General features: G+C 43.2%; 1 protein-coding gene across 8 annotated transcripts in view; it reads left to right on the forward strand.

The window, feature by feature from the left end:
* LOC101953593 (collagen alpha-6(VI) chain-like) overlaps window positions 1-18,190 on the forward strand; it is a 268,888-nt gene that overhangs the window by 49,680 nt on the left and 201,018 nt on the right. For all 8 annotated transcript variants that reach the window (XM_065583596.1, XM_065583595.1, XM_065583594.1 and 5 more), the window contains 9 exons: window positions 1,596-1,667; window positions 1,766-1,792; window positions 4,495-4,539; window positions 4,626-4,679; window positions 7,947-8,009; window positions 12,066-12,131; window positions 13,836-13,889; window positions 15,105-15,140; window positions 16,849-16,911. In XM_065583596.1, coding sequence (XP_065439668.1) covers window positions 1,596-1,667; window positions 1,766-1,792; window positions 4,495-4,539; window positions 4,626-4,679; window positions 7,947-8,009; window positions 12,066-12,131; window positions 13,836-13,889; window positions 15,105-15,140; window positions 16,849-16,911 — 480 coding nt within the window. The remainder of the gene's footprint in view (window positions 1-1,595; window positions 1,668-1,765; window positions 1,793-4,494; window positions 4,540-4,625; window positions 4,680-7,946; window positions 8,010-12,065; window positions 12,132-13,835; window positions 13,890-15,104; window positions 15,141-16,848; window positions 16,912-18,190) is intronic.

An 18,190-nucleotide genomic window follows, 5' to 3' on the forward strand; every position in this document is an offset into this window, starting at 1 on the left:
CGAGCCCGGCCGGGGCCCCGCTCTCCCCGGCCGGCCGGAGCGCCGCCCCCCTCCAGGTGCCGCCCCAAGCACGTGCTTGGTCGGCTGGTGCCTGGAGCCAGCCCTGATGTGAACTAAATACTTACATGCAAAGTATGTGCACAAACTGGTGCACACACATTCCTATATAGGTGCCTATTTAGTTCGGAACTTATCTAGCCGTGTGTGTAAATAATATCCCCAATAGTATGCAAAGTAGGCACGGATTTGCATGCACATTCACTATTGGCCCCATAGTATGTAGTTATGTAATCTTTGCTGTCTGCAAGCTGCTGAGACGGAGTACATGGCACAAGAAAGACATTAGGAAACTAATGTGCACCACTCCATTTATAAATCATTGGGTTTCATGCCTTCTGTGTTTCCATATACACGGCTTGATTCATCATTCGATTACTCCAGTATGTAACCCATGGAGTTACATGGGCATAAAACTGAGTAACCTAGTGGTGATTCAGGCCCAATAAAAGTAAACAGTATTTTCAATTCTGACTATTTGTTTCAGATTAAGAAACACAACAGATAGGACGGATTATATTTGTGCTTTTTTGCACTCCCTTAAACCATACCTGTTAATGATGTGGCTCCTGGGTTATCGCCTGTAGCGGAATGTGCTTGGGTGCACTCAGACAGAAAATACCAGCACAGCGCATGAATGTAGTCTGACAAGTAAAACACAAATAGAACTGCATGAGTAGCAACATGAAAAGTATACCAGAGACACTGTTCTAGCACTTGATAAGAGGCGAGTTAGATTGCATTTAATGTCTAATTTGGGGTTACGATACTATGGAGCAGATTCACGGCCCCACTTGCTTTGCACTGCTCAGGTGGGGCAAAGGGAGTAGACTCTCCCCTCCTCTCCCCTTGGAGAGTCCCACGAGGGTGTAGAGCCAGCATGGCTCCTGCACCACACCAGACTCCTGTGTAACTGAGAGCAGAATTCGGACTTTGGATTGTGCTCGCTGAAAAAAACATGGATTGATTATTTTTCTTGTCCACTGGGCCTAGGCCTTCATTACAGCAACACCCTCTTCCTCCTCTGGCCCTCCCCTCTCGCCGCACCGTCTCTTCCCTCCCACCCCCCACCCTCCCAGCAGGAACTCTCTAAGTAGAGTAGTATTAAGAGTAGGATGAAGGAAAGTGCCCCACTGCTATCTGTAGTGGAGGTGAGCAACATTAATTGTCAATTTGCTTTTTCAATTCAGAACTTTCTTTTGCATTATGCAAAGTGATTACACTTGGTATGAAACTCTTATATAACGATCAGAAGCTTGTAATGTTTTGTAAGCACTCCGAAGAGAAACTACAGCGGTTTTAACTGCACAAGCACTTAGCTCAATCCGAGTCTGCTCAGGCTTCTGAAACATGTAGCTTATGCGGGACTTTCTCAGAGATTTACCATATTCATTAACATACACGCTCCCTTTCTAATATTACATCTCATGAATATAGTCGTCCCCTGATCGAACACTTGATCACTCTCCTTACAAACTTCATATTTCATTTACTAGGCAGGATATACTGAGATGTGTTTTTCATTCTCTCTCTTTCAGGGTTCAAGAGGATCGCTTGGACCAACGGGAGAGCCAGGGAATAAGGGATGTGATGGTAGTACAGGTCCTAAAGTAAGAATCTACTGACTTTATTTTAGCTCAGCAAAATGTCTTTGCATTTATTTTTTGTTTACCTCATTCAAACAAATATTTGTTGTAATTCTTTTCAGGGATTCCAAGGAATATCTGGTGAAAAGGTACAGTACTGATGCACTTATTTCCTGAATAACTTTGTGTTGATTTGACTACAAATCAGGTGAGATGGCTGAAAGCATAAATAAGAAATGAAAGTGCATTAAAGGAGGAGGGAGAAGAGAAAAGGTATACCCTCACCTTCATATAGACACGTTGTCTTAATTCATCTTCCCGTGTAAGTATCCTTAAGTTTGAAGATCTTTGGGATGAGCCTGATGCTGTTTAAAGGCTCGATCCTGTGATCTATACCTAGGAGTTGACTCCCAAGAGAATAGAATCCGATGCTAAGTGATTCTTGGATTCATCACGCTGCAAATTATTTTTGTTTAATTCAGGGCTTAAGGATTAACTTTTGCTTTCTGCAGGAAGATTGTTGAAACTTACTGTGACCCTGGTATGTAAGGCAGCCCTCACTGGAAATGCCAAGGTCAGGGCAGGCTGTAAAAAGGAGAGCAGATTCTCCCAAAGACTGGTCAGTAACACTGAAATAAACTCACTAACCAGTCACAAACTGTGCTTCTGATCCTCCCCCACTGGTTATCAAGAAGCAAAAAAAAAAAAAGAAAAAAAAAAAGAAATCCCACAGCCCCTTTATTGCATTCCAGTTCTCTGGCTCCCAGTCAGCACCTAGGTCCAGTCCAGTGAGTTATTTTAAAACTCTGCTCACATATACAAAATGTTCCTCTGATCCCAAAGGGCCAGCCATGTTACTGGGTCAGGTATAGGTTTGGATCTAACCCTAAATACCATGCTGCAGGCAGTCTTTTAGTGTGTCAAACTAAAGATTTATTACAAAGAGAAAAGAACAAGAAGAGAGTTGTAAAATGGTGAAGCAATCAAATACATACAGAGACTTCAACGTCCATATATTGGGTTCTTAGCAGTATTGGTAAGTTTGCTGCCTTGAAAGTCCCTCTGGAATACATCCACAGCTTGGATGGGTCATTCAGTCCTTTGTTCAGAGCCTCAGTTATAGAAAAGTTACTGCAGAGGCCAGAAGCAGGATTGAAGACAAAATGGAGATGATGATGATGCAGCCAGCTGCCTATTAAATTTCTTTTGCCACGTGGCTTGTACTACTTTTGTTCCAAACACAAGTTGTCCAGCACAGGCCATGGAAAAACCTTAGCCTTGCTAAGTCATAAGGTGTCTTCCCTGGTTCCTTTCAATGGGTTCATTGTACAGTCAGTGGATGTTGATGGGCCATCAAACAGGCTAGGTCAGGGGTCAGCAACCTTTCAGAAGTGGTGTGCCGAGTCTTCATTTATTCACTCTGATTTAAGGTTTCGTGTGCCAGTAATACATTTTAATGTTTTTAGAAGGTCCCTTTCTATAAGTCTATAATATATAACTAAGGCTTGGTCTACACTAAACCCCCAAATCGAACTAAGGTACGCAACTTCAGCTACGTGAATAACGTAGCTGAAGTCGACGTACCTTAGTTCGAACTTACCGCGGTCCAGACCCAGCAGGCAGGCTCCCCCGTCGACTCCACGTACTCCTCGCGGCGAGCAGGATTACCAGAGTCGACGGGGAGCACTTCTGAGTTCGATTTATCGTGTCCAGACAAGACGCGATAAATCGAACCCAGTAGTTGGATTGCCTGCCGCCGAACCAGCGTGGTAAGTATAGACAAGCCCTAAACTATTGGTGTCTTCCCTGGTTCCTTTCAGTGGGTTCATTGTACAGTCAATGGACGTTGATGGGCCATCAAACAGGCTAGGCAGTGCTGATGCCAATCTGTCTGGGGTGTCACCCATAAAAACAGCACAAGTTTGGAAATAGAGATGCCTTCATATCTATATAACTCACAATACAAAGGTGATACAAACATATAAATAAGATTATTATACTTGGCAAATTGTAACGCATTTGCAGAAACCTCACATGTCATGTCTGGTGAGATTCATTGTATTTTATAATATTGGTGTCAACAATATCATAGTGTCCCACATAATCCATACAGCACCTCACTTGCATTGAATTATAGAAATATTCACCTTGCTGAAAATATAATTTGACGTGACTATTGCCACATGGAGCCAGTGCCCTATTAGCAATTATTCAGGGTGATTATGTATTGCTTGTGTTTAAGACACCAGTTTTACAGTCAAGAAGAAACAAGTCATTAAAAACAAAATACATGTCCCTGTTAAGGCTTCCATGTGACATAAAGAAAAAGAAATGTACTGAAATGACATAAAAGTTGGGTATCATTTTGACTTTCAGCTTATATTTATCTTGCTGGTCTTATTGGTAAATACTGTTCATGTTGGTCTCTTCCTCCTCATTCATTGTAGTGGTCACTTTAACTTTGGAAGTCTATCTGGACCCTTAAAGTTGACCAATAGCCTGGCGCATCAAAGGAAAATAAATGTGCAGATGCACTATTTTACAGCCTCATTCTGCTCCTGTTCAAGTCCATGACAGCTAGGAGCTTCAGTGAGTGTACTATTTGGGTTTTAATCCCTTTTAGCCTGTTTTGAGGGTTGGACATAGTGTCTATTCTACTGTTGTACTTAGGGCAGATGTAAGAAATGAGATATTAAGCATTAATTTGTATATTTTTAAAATCTGGATGGCTTTGGCTTCCATGATCAGCTATGGGAGTTCACATGGACACCATCTTTGCTGGACTGAGAGCACATAGTGGTTATTTAGATCACTGGGTCTTATATAATCCCTATCACTTTTGCTACCTCAGGGAGATGACGGGGACAACGGGATTGATGGAATTAATGGAGAGCAGGTAAATAGTTTTGCTTCTCATTTTCTGTTGACATCAATGAATGTTTTTTAAAATATGAAAACATTACTACTTTTTTTTTCATTAAGGGATCACTTGGGTATCCAGGAAAGATGGGAGAAAAGGGTGACCCAGGCTACATGGTAATGATTTTTATTATCTTATTTGGGCAGGTTTGAATTTGAGAGCAATCAGATAGGTATCTCATGAGGCTGTCCCAGTGAAAAAAACTTTAACTAAATACCTGGAGAGGGGAAGGGTTTGATACATCAGTAAATTTGTGGTATTTCAGCTTATTAGAACTGGCATCAGAACACTAGTCATAATTTGTGTTGCATTAGAAATGGGGTGATCTATCTCTGCATAATCTCTAAGGTATTGTTTTGCCTGAAAATGTCCATTGTAAAGTTGTTCCATACAAAGAGTTTCTACTTCAGAGGTGTTAGAACAAATGTAGAATCTGAAAATATCGACACCAAAAAGCTCCCCTTTAGGGCCAGAATTGATCTATATTTAGTGGCAAAAACTCCATTAATGCAGAGTTAAGGTTATTTGGTGGTATGTCGTCCCTTGCAGAGTGTTGAGCTGAGCAAAACTCAAACGTCTGAAAAGAGGGAAATGCAGAGTTGAGGTTGCATGGGCAACCTTATTCAGCATTGTGCCCCATAACAAACACCGCTTCATTCTGCCAGCCTGATAGTCCACCTCCTTTTACAACCCATACACTCTCATTTAACACTGCATTAATGGAGTTTTTTGCTATTTAATTTCCTAGTTTTTTTTTAATCAGGAAAAATGTCAGTAGTCATTTGGGCAGTTGTACATACCAGCTCCTGCAATCAGTCAGCAATCCCCCAGATAGGGGGAGAATGTGGGGCTGACAAGTGCCGCTGCTCCTCTTGTCCCCTAGATCCTGCCACGCACCCTCACATCCCCCTTCCTAGTGCCTGATCCCTTCACTCCCCCAAGCCTCCCTCAGCTGAGACCCCAGCCTCTCTCCCCTGCATTCCAGTTTATCCTCCTCCCCATAACACCCCTCCCTTGCTGCAGCCCCAAACTCCTCACCCGCTAATCTCCCACTGTTCTGCCCCCTGCTTTCCCCCTCACTGCCCAGGAAGCCTTCACGTGTCTGATTTTTCTCCCAAAGACTTTGGGCAGGGGAGTGTGGGGGGATGGTGTGCAGTGGCAGAGCTGGGGCTCAAGGGGTTGGGTGCATTGGGTGAGCTGTGGAGTACACAGGGGTTGGGTGCTCTGGTAAAGCTGGGGCTGCAGGAGAGTTGGTGTGCTCTGGCATAGCTGGGGCGTGGCATGCCTTCCTCACCTGAGTCTCCAACATCCCCTGCCTGCCCTACCATCCACCCCTCATTGCAGCCCCAAGCCCCTATTCTTCCTCTTCTCCACTCCTAATACACTTCCACACCCAGGACCAGATGACTGGAGGGTAGCTAATGCAAGGCCGATTTTATTTATTTATTTTTAAGAAAGGCTCCAGAGGCGATGCTGGCAATTACAGGTCAGCAAGCCTAACTTCAGTACCAGGCAACTTGGTTGAAACTATAGTAAAGAACAGAATTTTCAGACCCCTAGATGGACATGATTTGTTGTACAACGTGGGTTTTGTAAAAGGAAATAAAAAATACTTTTCAAAGCAGGCAAAGCCTGTCACAGGGCTGAGAAATAGAACCCTCAGCTGCAACTGGCTCAGCTGCCTACACAGCTGAGCTGCACCCGCTACTACAGAGCGTGCACTGATTGATGTGGCCAGGTTTCCATTTCTCACTATGCAGGATTTGGGCTCATGGAGCTATGTAAACTTATAAACCAATGGCTGTGGCCCCAGTTCAATCCCTTCTTACATGGGGTTCTCTACAAGCAGGTTCCTCTGGAATTGAATGTTAGTCTGCTGAAAGCAATGTCAAGATTTGATCAGTTCAATATAGTTTCACCTCAGGCTGGTTCTGAGAGTTAACTGAAGCGGGTACTCACTGTTTTTAGGGAAACCGATAATGTGCAGAGCATACAGTTATTCATCGTAACCACCTTGCAAAGTGCTGATTTTTACAGCCTTCTAAATGCAGTTTTATTTATTTATTGATTGAGCACCTCAGTGTGTGTGACATTGTGCAAAACACAAGCTTGATAAATCTTCCACTGGCTGGAGTGTGTCTCACACTTAGACTAATTAACTGAAAAGCAAAAGCATTTAATGGTATAAAATGTTGGGGTGGGGAGGAGAGAGGGGGCTTTTGTAACTCAGTGAACATAATTATAAAAGCAAAACTGGGTTTAAAAAAAAACAGATTCTGTACTGTGCTTGTTGAGGAACAGATTTTGCTCCTCTTAAATTAATTACTTTACTCTGCAAGTGACTCCAATGGGATTAATTGGATTAAGGTACAACTCACGGTGAATAAAGTATGGCAATATCTGGTCCATGACATGTACTTACTCTGAGGGCACTTGCTAAATTATTAGTTACTACCAAGGGATCTCACAATACTGGGTGTTTGGGCAACAAAATGGCAGATGAAATTCAAGACTGATATGCACAAAGTAATGCACATTGTAAAAAAATAATTGCAGCTACACATATACAGTGATGGGTTCCAAATTAACTGTTACCACTCAAGAAAGAGATCTTGAAATCACCCTGGGTAGTTATCTGAAAACTTCAGCTCATTGTGCAGCAGTGGTCAAAAAGGCTATCAGGAAAGGTTTAAAAAAAAAAGTCTGAAAAGATCATAATGCCATTATATAAACCTGTGGTGCACCCTCCTCCCTTGAATCCTATGTCCAGTTCTGGTCACCCCTTCTCAAAAAGGATAGAGTGGAGCTGGAAAAGATTCAGAGAAGGGCAACAAAGATGATTAAAGGTATGGAATGGCCTTCATATGAGGAGAGACCAAAGGGTACGTCTTCAATACCCGCCAGATCGGCGGGTAGTGATTTATCTATTGGGGATCGATTTTATCGCATCTAGTGTAGACATGATAAATCGATCCCCGATTGCTCTGCCGTCGACTCCAGAATTCCACGGCGGTGAGAGGCGGAAGCGGAGTCGACGGGGGAGCGGTGGCAGTCGATCCTGCACCGTGAGGATGCGAGGTAAGCCGAACTAAGATGCATCGACTTCAGCTACGCTATTCTCATATCTTCAGTGTATCTTCAGTGGATTTTCCTCCCCCCGTCCTCAGAGGTGTTCTGAATCAACTCCACAGTCTGGAACTGTATTTTGTGAAGTCCAGTGACTTGATAATCGATTAAACAAAATCCTGGATGCAAACAACCCTGAACCTGGGGAGTTTCAAAATCTGTATTAAAATGCTGGGACTTGTTCCTGTCTCTTGTTTTGTTAACATCAGCGGGAAAATGATTGTTCAGATTCTCACTCAGCCATTTTATGATTTCAGGGCAGTCCAGGGCCAAGAGGACTCCCTGGTGAGCGTGGTGAGAGGGGCTTACGAGGAGATCATGTAAGTTTTCCTAGGTGCAAATCTATTCTATATTACACATGTATGACTCTGTGGGGTTCACCCAGAGCAGTAAGGGAAGGAGGGGTTGTGTCACCCTGGGTGCTTCTGTGCTGTGCAGCTTTGGCTCAAAGCCCTGGCACCAGCAGCCTGCTCACAACACAATGGCCTCACCCTGGCTGCCACCAGCCTGGTTACTCTTTGCAGTGTGACGCCAACAGCCCTTCCAGTCCTGAGTCTCCCCAAAACCATCTCCCCTGCAGTGTCCAGATCTTCTCACTGGATCCTCACACAACTATCAGGTTTGTTGCCTCCAAAGACCAGAACACATACCAGTAGTTTGGCTGAGGGATTTTAACCTTCAGTTTAATACAGAGCACTGAGATGGTTTTGTAATAAGACAAGAATAAGTTGATTAACAAAGAACAGAGCTTTAAGTGATAATAAGTAAGACTAGAAGAGACAAGTTTAGTGACAAATCAAACAAAACAAAACCTGCTTTCTAATGACTACAACTTAATTTCAGCAAGTTGCAATCATTGTCTAAGCAGGTTTCTCCCCTGTAGTCAGTTTCCAGATACTCTTTCCTCCTGGGCCAAGAGGTTCCACTTTTCATGCTGCTCCCCCTTGTCTCCTAGGTGATGGATACCCCAAAGTCTTTAGCAGTTGCTTATATCCTCAAAGTTTATCTTTGTTTTCAAAGTCAGGAAGCCCAAATGATCTTCCTGTGATCCTTCATGCAAATGATTAGCCCGTTGTTCTTGGCCACACCTGTCTTGATTTGCAATTGAGCCCAAGAGGAATTGGTCATTCTTCTTTGTCTGGAAAAAAACTGTTTTGCCTTGTTCATCTGTTGACCGATTCTAAAATATAATATCAGAGAGTATCTATAATTTCACATACAGTATTATTACTTACATTTCACAGTGATATTAATCATCAGTGTGGTGTTTTCAAATGATATGTTACAAGACACTTTTTAGACAAATATTGTGTCTGAGGTGCAGAGAGCTGGCCAGGCCAATTGACTCCTAGTCCTATACCACAGGGCCCCTTGGCATTGGGATGCTCTTAGGATCACAACATTAAGGATGTGAATCTAATCTTAGAACCTCACTTATGGTGCACAAGAAAGTGAATAAACTTGCAGGGAGTAAAAGCATCTGTTCAGATCTGCATGGGAATATGATATTCTTTCAAAGGTATGTTAGGACAGACGTGTGTGACTATTGTACTGTAATCCCAACGATGAGGATAATAGATCAGATAAACCTAGCAGATCTTAGCCTTTCACAATAATTATTTTCACATTACTTATCTGAGACTAGTACATCTGGGACATTTCATGAGCCCAAGATATCCCATATGCTATACTTTCTGGAACAAAAAATGCACATGATCCTCCTTAAATGCCTAATCTCAACACCATGAATTTGTCTACATGTGGCTATGCAGATCTGTCAGTTGCCTGAGAGACCTACAAGAAAAATCCAGTACTATGGGACATCCTGTGCATTTATGATACTCTCTTTGTGGGGATTTTGTATCCATTCACTAGTGAATGAATTATGCTTATTCCTACACCAGTATGTAATGGTATTGCCCTAGGTAAAGATACCATGATGATAAGCAGTGTGTAAAGGCTGGTAGGCTATTAATCTTTGTCAGACATAACATAAGGCTAAATCCTGCAGACTTTTCCATTCTTCTTTCAGGGCCCAGTGCTGAAAGGTGCTGAGCATCCACTGTGAGATATGAAGTGCCACAAATTCCCATTGAGAGTAAATGGGAGTGGGGAGCACTTACCTCTATTCCTCCTGCGTGCTGGTACTTTTTTGAATCAGGACCATTGTAGGATTTAGCCTTTGGATGGTGATCTTGTACTGTTGAATGATTACTTATAAAACAGAAGAAAAATGTACAGCTCAGGATGAGGTTTGTTTTTTAAATAAACCAGAATATTCCTCTGTTTCAGAACATAATATTTAGGAGAACATTGATGAATGGAAATTACATAATGTTTGAAAAGGGACTGCAGTGTTTTCTTATGTTTATGGTAGCGTGCCTCTCAGGGAATTGAAACTCCACTCCTTGAGTGGCATACCCTGAGGGCGTGACCTGTCATAGTCCACAGGCCAGCTTGTGAGAGTCTGACTTCACTGAAAGGTGTGTCATATGTCATGAAATGCTGCAGCCCTAGCTGCTAATCATTGTTGTACTTTTTGGTCAGGTATAGCATTGCTGGGCCAGGTGAAAATTAGGAATGTAACCATCACAAATAGAATATGAGAAATGGAGGGGAAATATTACAAATACGTTGTATTTCCTGTTTGTTCATATCTTGAATTAGCTCCCGGACTCTGCGGATTCAGCTGAAGATAATGTATTTCTCATATAATTCCAATCAGTTGTTTGTCGTTGTTATAAATATTACTATTAGTTTATAGTAGCACCCACAATTTGCTAAGGACTTCTCTGACATTCTAATAGGGGTGGTCCCTGCTCCAAGGAGCTCACAGTCAAAGGCTAGAGGCAGACTGGCAGGCAGAAGTTAGGGGAATGGGAAAGGAAACAACGAACAGTGATGTCTTTAAATTCAAGTCAGTTAGATGCACTGTAAACAGCTTGGCAAAAGTGGGACTTTAAGGGGGAAAGAGGAACAAGGTAGAAGGCTTGCCAATGGTCTCATGGAGGTTGCATAGGGGCTTCATGGAAAAAGGCACTGAGGTGGTTGTGTGAGAAGCTGACAGATGAGCAAACAAGTGGGATGGGGTGAGGGCAGGACACATTGACAAGCTTGAATAAATATGGAGATGCAGAATTCTAGGATGCCAAAGTGGATGGGGAGCCAGTGAGGGGAGTGACCTCATCAAATCAGTAGGGAATGAAGATGCATTCTGTCTGGTGTGACCAGGGGCAGCTCCAGGCACCAGCACGCCAAGCACGTGCCTGGGGCGGCAAGCCCTGGGGGCGGCCTGCTGGTCGCCACGAGGATGGTAGTCAGGCTGCCTTCGGCGGCATGCCTGCGAGAGGTCCGTCGGTCCCGTGGTTTCAGCGGCAATTCGGTGGCAGGTACGCTGAAGCCGCGGGACCGGGGACCTCCCGCAGGCATGCCGCCGAAGGCAGCCTGCCTACCGTGCTTGGGGCAGCAAAATACATAGAGCCACCCCTGGGTGTGATGAGGGCCTGACCGAGCAACATCGCTGTGGAAATCACTATAAAAGGACAGATGTTGTAGTTGGTGAGGAGGAGAAAACACCAGGAGAAGGCGGCAGGGCTGCCCTGTACTTCCAGTGTGTTCAAAGAGTGCAGTGTCACCTGTGACATTTCTAATACTTGAGTTTTTAGTTTTTTCATGTTTTTTTAAGGGTGCCCTTGTGGTTAAAGTTTGCCCCACCACCAAGACTAAGGCTACATCTACACTACGGGGGGGGGGTCGATATAAGATACGCAAATAGCGTAGCTGAATTCGACATATCGCAGCCGACTTACCCCGCTGTAGGGACGGCGGCAAAATCGACCTCTGCGGCTTCCCGTCGATGGCGCTTACTCCCACCTCCGCTGGTGGAGTAAGAGCGTCGATTCGGGGATTGATTGTTGCGTCCTGACGGGACGCGATAAATCGATCCCCGAGAGGTCGATTTCTACCCGCCGATTCAGGCAGGTAGTGTAGACCCAGCCTCAGTGCCATATGCTCCCTTCGAACTGCAGTGCCCACAAAGGACTTCCACTGAATCAAGTGGGAATTCTGTCTAGTCCTGAGAGTAGAATAATGATTCTTAATGTCCCTTTTGTCTACCCAGCGTATCCTAGATTCTGTGAAGTGTCACAACACTGTGATTTCATAAAAACAACAACTACAAATATTTTATCAATATTGTGTAAAGTCTGATATGTCTAACAAAGATTAATAGCCTAACAAACGGTTAACTCCAGCCGCGTTTTCCCATTCTTTTTTCAGGGCCCCATGCCGCAAGGTGCTGAGCATCTACTGTGAGATATTAAGTGCCATCAGCTCCCATGGGAAATAAATTTACTTAACTTTGTGTCTTTGTTTAGGGTAACCCTGGATTGGACAATGACATAAAAGGGTCCAAAGGTTCAAAAGGAGAACAGGGAAGACAGGTAACTATTTAGAAATACGTGACTTTGCTTACTGTACATTGTTTCAAATACTAACCTACAATCCTTTAAAATATAGCTATATAGAGCAAATTAAAATTAATCAATTGATAACCAAGGCTGTTAAAAATAGTATGATAATTCTGTCGTTCCTAATTTTATACCACACAATATATCAGAAATCAACAAGATGACATTCAATAAAGGCAAGTGCAAAGTACCACACTTAAGAAGGAGAAGTCAAACGCACCACTATAAAATAGGGAATAATTGGCTAGGTAGTAGCACTGCTGAAAAGGTTCTGGGGTTATAGCGGATCACAAACTGAATATGAATCAACAATGTGATGGCGCTGCAAAAAAGGCTAATATTCTGGGATGTATTTACAGGAGACTTGTATGGAAGACACCGGAGGTAATTGTTCCTTTCTACTCAGCCTTGGCGAGGCCTCAACTCAAGTACTATGTTCCTTTCTAGGTAGAAAGATATGGATGAATTGGAGGGAGTCCAGATGAGGGCAACAAAAGTGATGAAAGGTTCCGAAAACCTGACCTACAAGGAAAGGTTAAACAACCTGGGCATATTTAGTCTTGAGAAAAGAAGACTGAGGGAGGGACCTGATAAGTCTTCAAATATGTTAAGGGCTGTTGTAAACAGGATGACCATCAGTTGTTCTCCAGGTCCACTGAAGATAGGACACGAAATAATGGGCTTAATCTGTAGCAAGGGAGGTTTAGGTGGGATCTCAGGAAAAACTTTGCAACTGTAAAGGCAGCTAAGGTCTGGCATAGGCTTCCAAGGGAGGTTGTGGAATCTGCATCACTGGAGGCTACTTGTCATGGATGGTCTAGGTTTACTTTGTCCTACCTCAGCACAGGGGGCTGGATTTGATGATCTGCTGAAGTCGCTTCCAGTCCTACATTTCTATGGTTCTCTGATTCTAGCCTTATGGGTGATTTGAGATCCATGAATCTGCACTCTGCGGTCCAGCTTTGGAAGTGGTCTTACATTTTTTAAAGAGATAAAAAATAACTAAGGTGTGGATATATGATGAATAATCATACCTACTGTCATCTGTGGCATACCTATTATTATTATTATTGTTGTTTTTAAAACATTTCTTGTAGTAAATTAAAGAACTTCCACAGAAAATCTTCCAAAGTGTGTGTGCGGGGAAAGTACTTAGAACTATTTATGGGCCCAATATTACACAGTGCCCAGCACCCCCCAGAAGGTGCCAATCCCCCCTGAACTTCAATTGATTTCACTATAGAGCAGTTATGGAGCACCAGTACAAGACTTGGATTATCTGCACAGTATGCAGGAGATCGGTGTTGATACACAAAACAGAATGGTAACTGTAATGACAAACATGCAGCACCTTCCAGACAAATATAATTTGAGGGCAACATCAGTGATTATTTTGATGGCACTACTTTATGAAATGTACCGTAACACAATGGCATTTCTTTGCACAACTTCATCTATGCAACATTGTCAATTAAAATACTATGTTTCTGTTCTTAATTCTGACAGGGGTAAGCAGTTGCAGATGTTGTGTGCCCAAGTGTTATGAAAAGAATTTTTTCCCATTGGTTTGCATGTCCATTGTTCATGACTAGATGGCTTAATAATCTGGAAAAATATAAAACGTTTGGAATTTGAGTGACAATTGAGATAACATGAAATTAAATTTCTCATTTCCAGGGTGAAAGAGGACCAATGGGCCCACCAGGGTCACCAGGCTCTCGGAGAACCACAGTAAGAACCCATATAGACAAGGAGACTAAATATGCAAAGGAAATGCTTGTAATTAATCCAAGGTAGAAAGAATGATCTCAGAGTCCATAAATTTAACCTTTATCGATCGATCGCTCGTTCAGCCTCCATTCACTGCAGGAAGATGAGATAAATAAATTTCTGATAGATTGCCCTGAAAAAATTAACACTAGCAAGAGCCTCTGATTCCAGGCAAACTCTTTCCTCCTGAATAGGACTATCCAACACAACTGACTGACTATCAGAGACAAAATAGCTTCCTCATTTCTTTCAAATTTGGAACCTATTGCAATACTGCCCAGTTTCTGTCCCCCAAAGCTTGCTGATGACTTCACTTCTCTGCTTCTAAAGAAAAAGAAATTCTGCAAAGATAAGGATTTGCATTAACGTACTCTTTCTTCTGGTGTGGCAGTGTAGCAGGATCACCAGGCTCCTGCCTCTGTCCCTGTCTACAAACTACTCAGAGATCCTTGTGTTGGTTCAACACCTTGTGCAGTTTATTTACAAATGGATTCCCACCACCTTCATAATACATACAGCTCTTGTAACAAGCAGGGGAGCACAATCTCTCTCTCTGCTTGCTTTCCCCTTTGCACTTCCTTTCTGTACCTATTTGTGGGCTCTGCCTAAGGGCTCAATTAGCCTTTCTGCCCTTCCCCACCCACAAATTAGGCACAGCTGTGCTTTATCAGCTCCTTTCTGCCTTGCTTGATTGGAGCTGCTGTGAACAGAGTGCTGACTCGGCCTTTCTTGCCTAGCACTCTGTCATAAGCAGTTACCAATCAGAACAGACTAAAGAGGTGGGAACCTTTCTCTCTGCTTGGTGGGAAATGTCTTTAAGCTCTACTGCCAAAACCAATGTTATAAACACATCTGTTTTGCCAGGGTGGACAGGGCATGAATGTTTTAGTCCTTCTCTTGGCACAGCAGGACTGAAGCGTGTGAGCAGTAAGCAAAAGTGATAGCAAAGTAATATCCTGACACATCCATAATAACTTTCACATTTGCTTTGCTCTCAATCACTGTTTTAGCATGTACAGTAACTTGAGCACATAGTAAAGCATTGTGTGAACGTCAAATTATCTGGAAAAAAAATTGACATAGTTGCCACAGCTTCTCTACTGTTTGTCATTTAGTTGAGAGATATAACTGGGGTCTAACAGATGTCTAACAAACATCTATCTTGTCTTGTGTCAGGGAGCAAAAGGTCGAAGAGGAACACCAGGTCCACAGGTAGGTTTCCTTAATTTCCCATATCTACAGTAGAACTAACGTGGGAGCTTTCCTGCCTTCTAAAATATTTGCAGAGAGAGTCCAATATTTATTTTAAATTTGTTATAGCATATAACATAAAGGACAAATCCTGCTTGCCTTACTCATGCAATTAATCTCAGTTTGTTCAGTGGTACTACTTGTGGGTCCTAGTTCAGCAATGTGTATGCTTCACAATTCCCATTGAAGAACTAGTCCCATTCATGAGAACCCATGCTGAAAGCCCATGCTGTTGCCTCAGTGTAATCCATAGTCGTCTGTGTGGGTTTAAAAAAAAAAAAAAAAGGGCCCAAAATGGCTGGGAACTTCAAGATAGAATGGTAACAGACTGCCAATCCCAGTGATGATTGAACCTGGTGCTAGTATAAACAAAAGGAGCTTTCAGCCATACCTGTACTTGTTTTCATCTCTTCACACTGAGTGTACAGACATTCTAGGCTTCAGAGTGACACACAAGAGGGACAATTGTGGAATGTCATTGTACTGAGTAAGCCTGTGCTGAGATACTTTGCTGAATAGACTTGGACTATTGAATCTAGGCTTGCAAGTATGAGGTGAGCGGGATCGGGCCCTCATACTATAGTGAGCACCATAAAAATCCAAATTGTACAAAATATGGCACTGTAGAGAATTAATAGTGAAAGATCATGGATGCATAATATTTTATTTGAACGACATTGTCAAGTCAAACTTGAATCTAAATGAGATCTTGTGACAAGAAGTTTTTACAAAACCTGAGAGCAATAAAAAAGTTCCCATAACTTTCCATCGCAACAAAAATAATCATTTCCCTGCAGTGTTTTCAGTTCAATCAGCACTGAGACACTAAAAATGAAACTGAGATTTTTGTTGTCAAAGGCAGAGAAATGAAAAACTGAAAATAAACCAGAATAAATATTTTCAGTTTTAATCATCTGAGATATTAGAAGTGTGTTTGTTTCAAGAAGATTTTTAACCTGGTAACATTCCTTTACAAAATACTTTTTGCTCTTTAAACAAAGATCAAGACACATTATGTTGCACAGTACCTAGTACTGGATTGCATTGTATAGGCACTGCCCCATGTTAGAAGCAGTATGGGATAGAATCCAGAAGACATGCACATTCTGCTTGCCTCTTTGATGTCTATAGATGTGGTAGCCTCACCGAGTCCTTGGGCTGAGGTGAGTGCAGAGTTGTAATTGTGATGTGCCCCTAAAGGGTAAAACGTGGGCAGGAGGTTCCTTGCACTCTCCCTCAGTTATGCACAATTGTATGTCAAGGTACTGTCCAACTGCTAAACTGAAAAACCAAGTCTCAAAAACCAAGTTTCTGGCATTTTGTCTTATAACAGCTGCCTTGGTTATAAGCTCAGCCGGCTTTGTGGCAATAAATGAGTTTCACTTAATTTCTGGATTTTAAAAACAATTTTTTAAATCCATGCATTGCAATGACCAACTTTATCAGCATATCCTACCATATTTTTAGTAGTCTGTTAAGACACTATGTTAAAAAATGTAATTTGATCTAAATGCTGACTCTTTAGAGAAACGTCACTTAATGAAAAGAGGTGTTCAAATGCCAAATAAATGGTATTAGAAATTGAAAATATCATACTGTTCTCCCGGCAGATCAGTCACTGTTATGATCACTTGAAAAAATTGTTACAAGATTCTGTCTCTTAATACAGGGGGAGAAAGGAGCTCCTGGTTTGACAGGCTTTCCAGGAGAACCAGGATTTCCAGGATCCCAGGTGAATATTAACATTCATCTAGGTCAGGAGTTCTCAAACTTCATTGCACTGTGAGCCCCCCCCCCACCCCCCTTCTGACAACAAAAATTACTACACGACCCTAGGAGGGGGGATTGAAGCCTGAGCCCACATGAGCCCCACTGCCCTAGGCGTGGGGGCCAATGCCAAAGCCTGGTGGGGGCAAAACTGAAGCCCTTGGACTTCTGCCCTAGGCGGGGGGCCTATAACCTGGGCCCTGCCACCCAAGGCTGCAGCCCTCAGGCTTTGGCTTTGGCCCTGGGCAATGGGGCTTTGGCCCCAGGCCCTGGCAAGTCTAATACCAGCCCTGGCAAGTCTAATGCCAGCCCTGGCGACCCCCAGAGTTTGAGAACCGCTGATCTAGGTATTTTCGAGAAGGAGAACTTGAAATACAAAGGAGAAATGAAATAGTCTATGTCCAAAAATCGTATGGCCCAGTGTCCATACTCACACAAAGCTTAGTCCTGTCTTGAGTGCAGGGAACTGGACTAAATAACTTCTCACGGTCCCTACCAGTTCTATGATTCTCTAAAGCACAGTCAACATGTGAGTGAATATATTGTTGGTGGCTGTGAAGCACTGGCAGCATTGGCTTGAATCAGTCATAGCATAGTAAGGCAGACACAGTGCAAACTTCCCCACACAGCTCTGCCTTTCGTGGCTTGCAACACCTCTGATGTTCCAGTCCTGCCCTTCTGTTGAGAAAATACTGCCCAAGTACGCCTCCTAACTAGATCTGGACTTCTGACCACAGTTTTCTGTGGCCCAGATTGGAAGCCTCTTCCTCATGTTGATGAGTAATCCAGTGAAATAGCTTGTGGAACCAGAGTGAGTAAGGGATTCACAATCTGGCCCCGTGTGATTTTAGACATGTTTTAGATCCCTGTATTGTAAATATGGATATAGATTCATTCTTGCAGGCTGCAAATTGAAGAAACTGTATTGGGGATTTCCTTGAAGCTAACACCTGGGGGGGCAGCCACACCAGAGTGCCATCCCATGGGTGTGAATCTGCATCCTTCTCAGCAAGCCTCTTGCATCCTGTGGCAAGGCGACGACTCACCAGCGCAGTGCCTCCTGCTCGTTGTCCAGGGAATTAGCTTTTCCAGCTTTGGAGCGCCCTCTGCCAGCCGCTATCCCACGTGCCTCAGGCCCCCGTGTCCCTCCCGGTGCCCCTTTACCTTGGGTGCTGCTCCCTGGCAGTACCCCCAGTCTCTGGGTCTCTCCATCCCAGGGAACCCCCAACCATCTATCCCCACCT

The sequence above is a fragment of the Chrysemys picta genome, chromosome 2 (genome assembly GCF_011386835.1).
Source record: "Chrysemys picta bellii isolate R12L10 chromosome 2, ASM1138683v2, whole genome shotgun sequence".
Lineage (NCBI taxonomy): Eukaryota > Metazoa > Chordata > Testudines > Emydidae > Chrysemys > Chrysemys picta.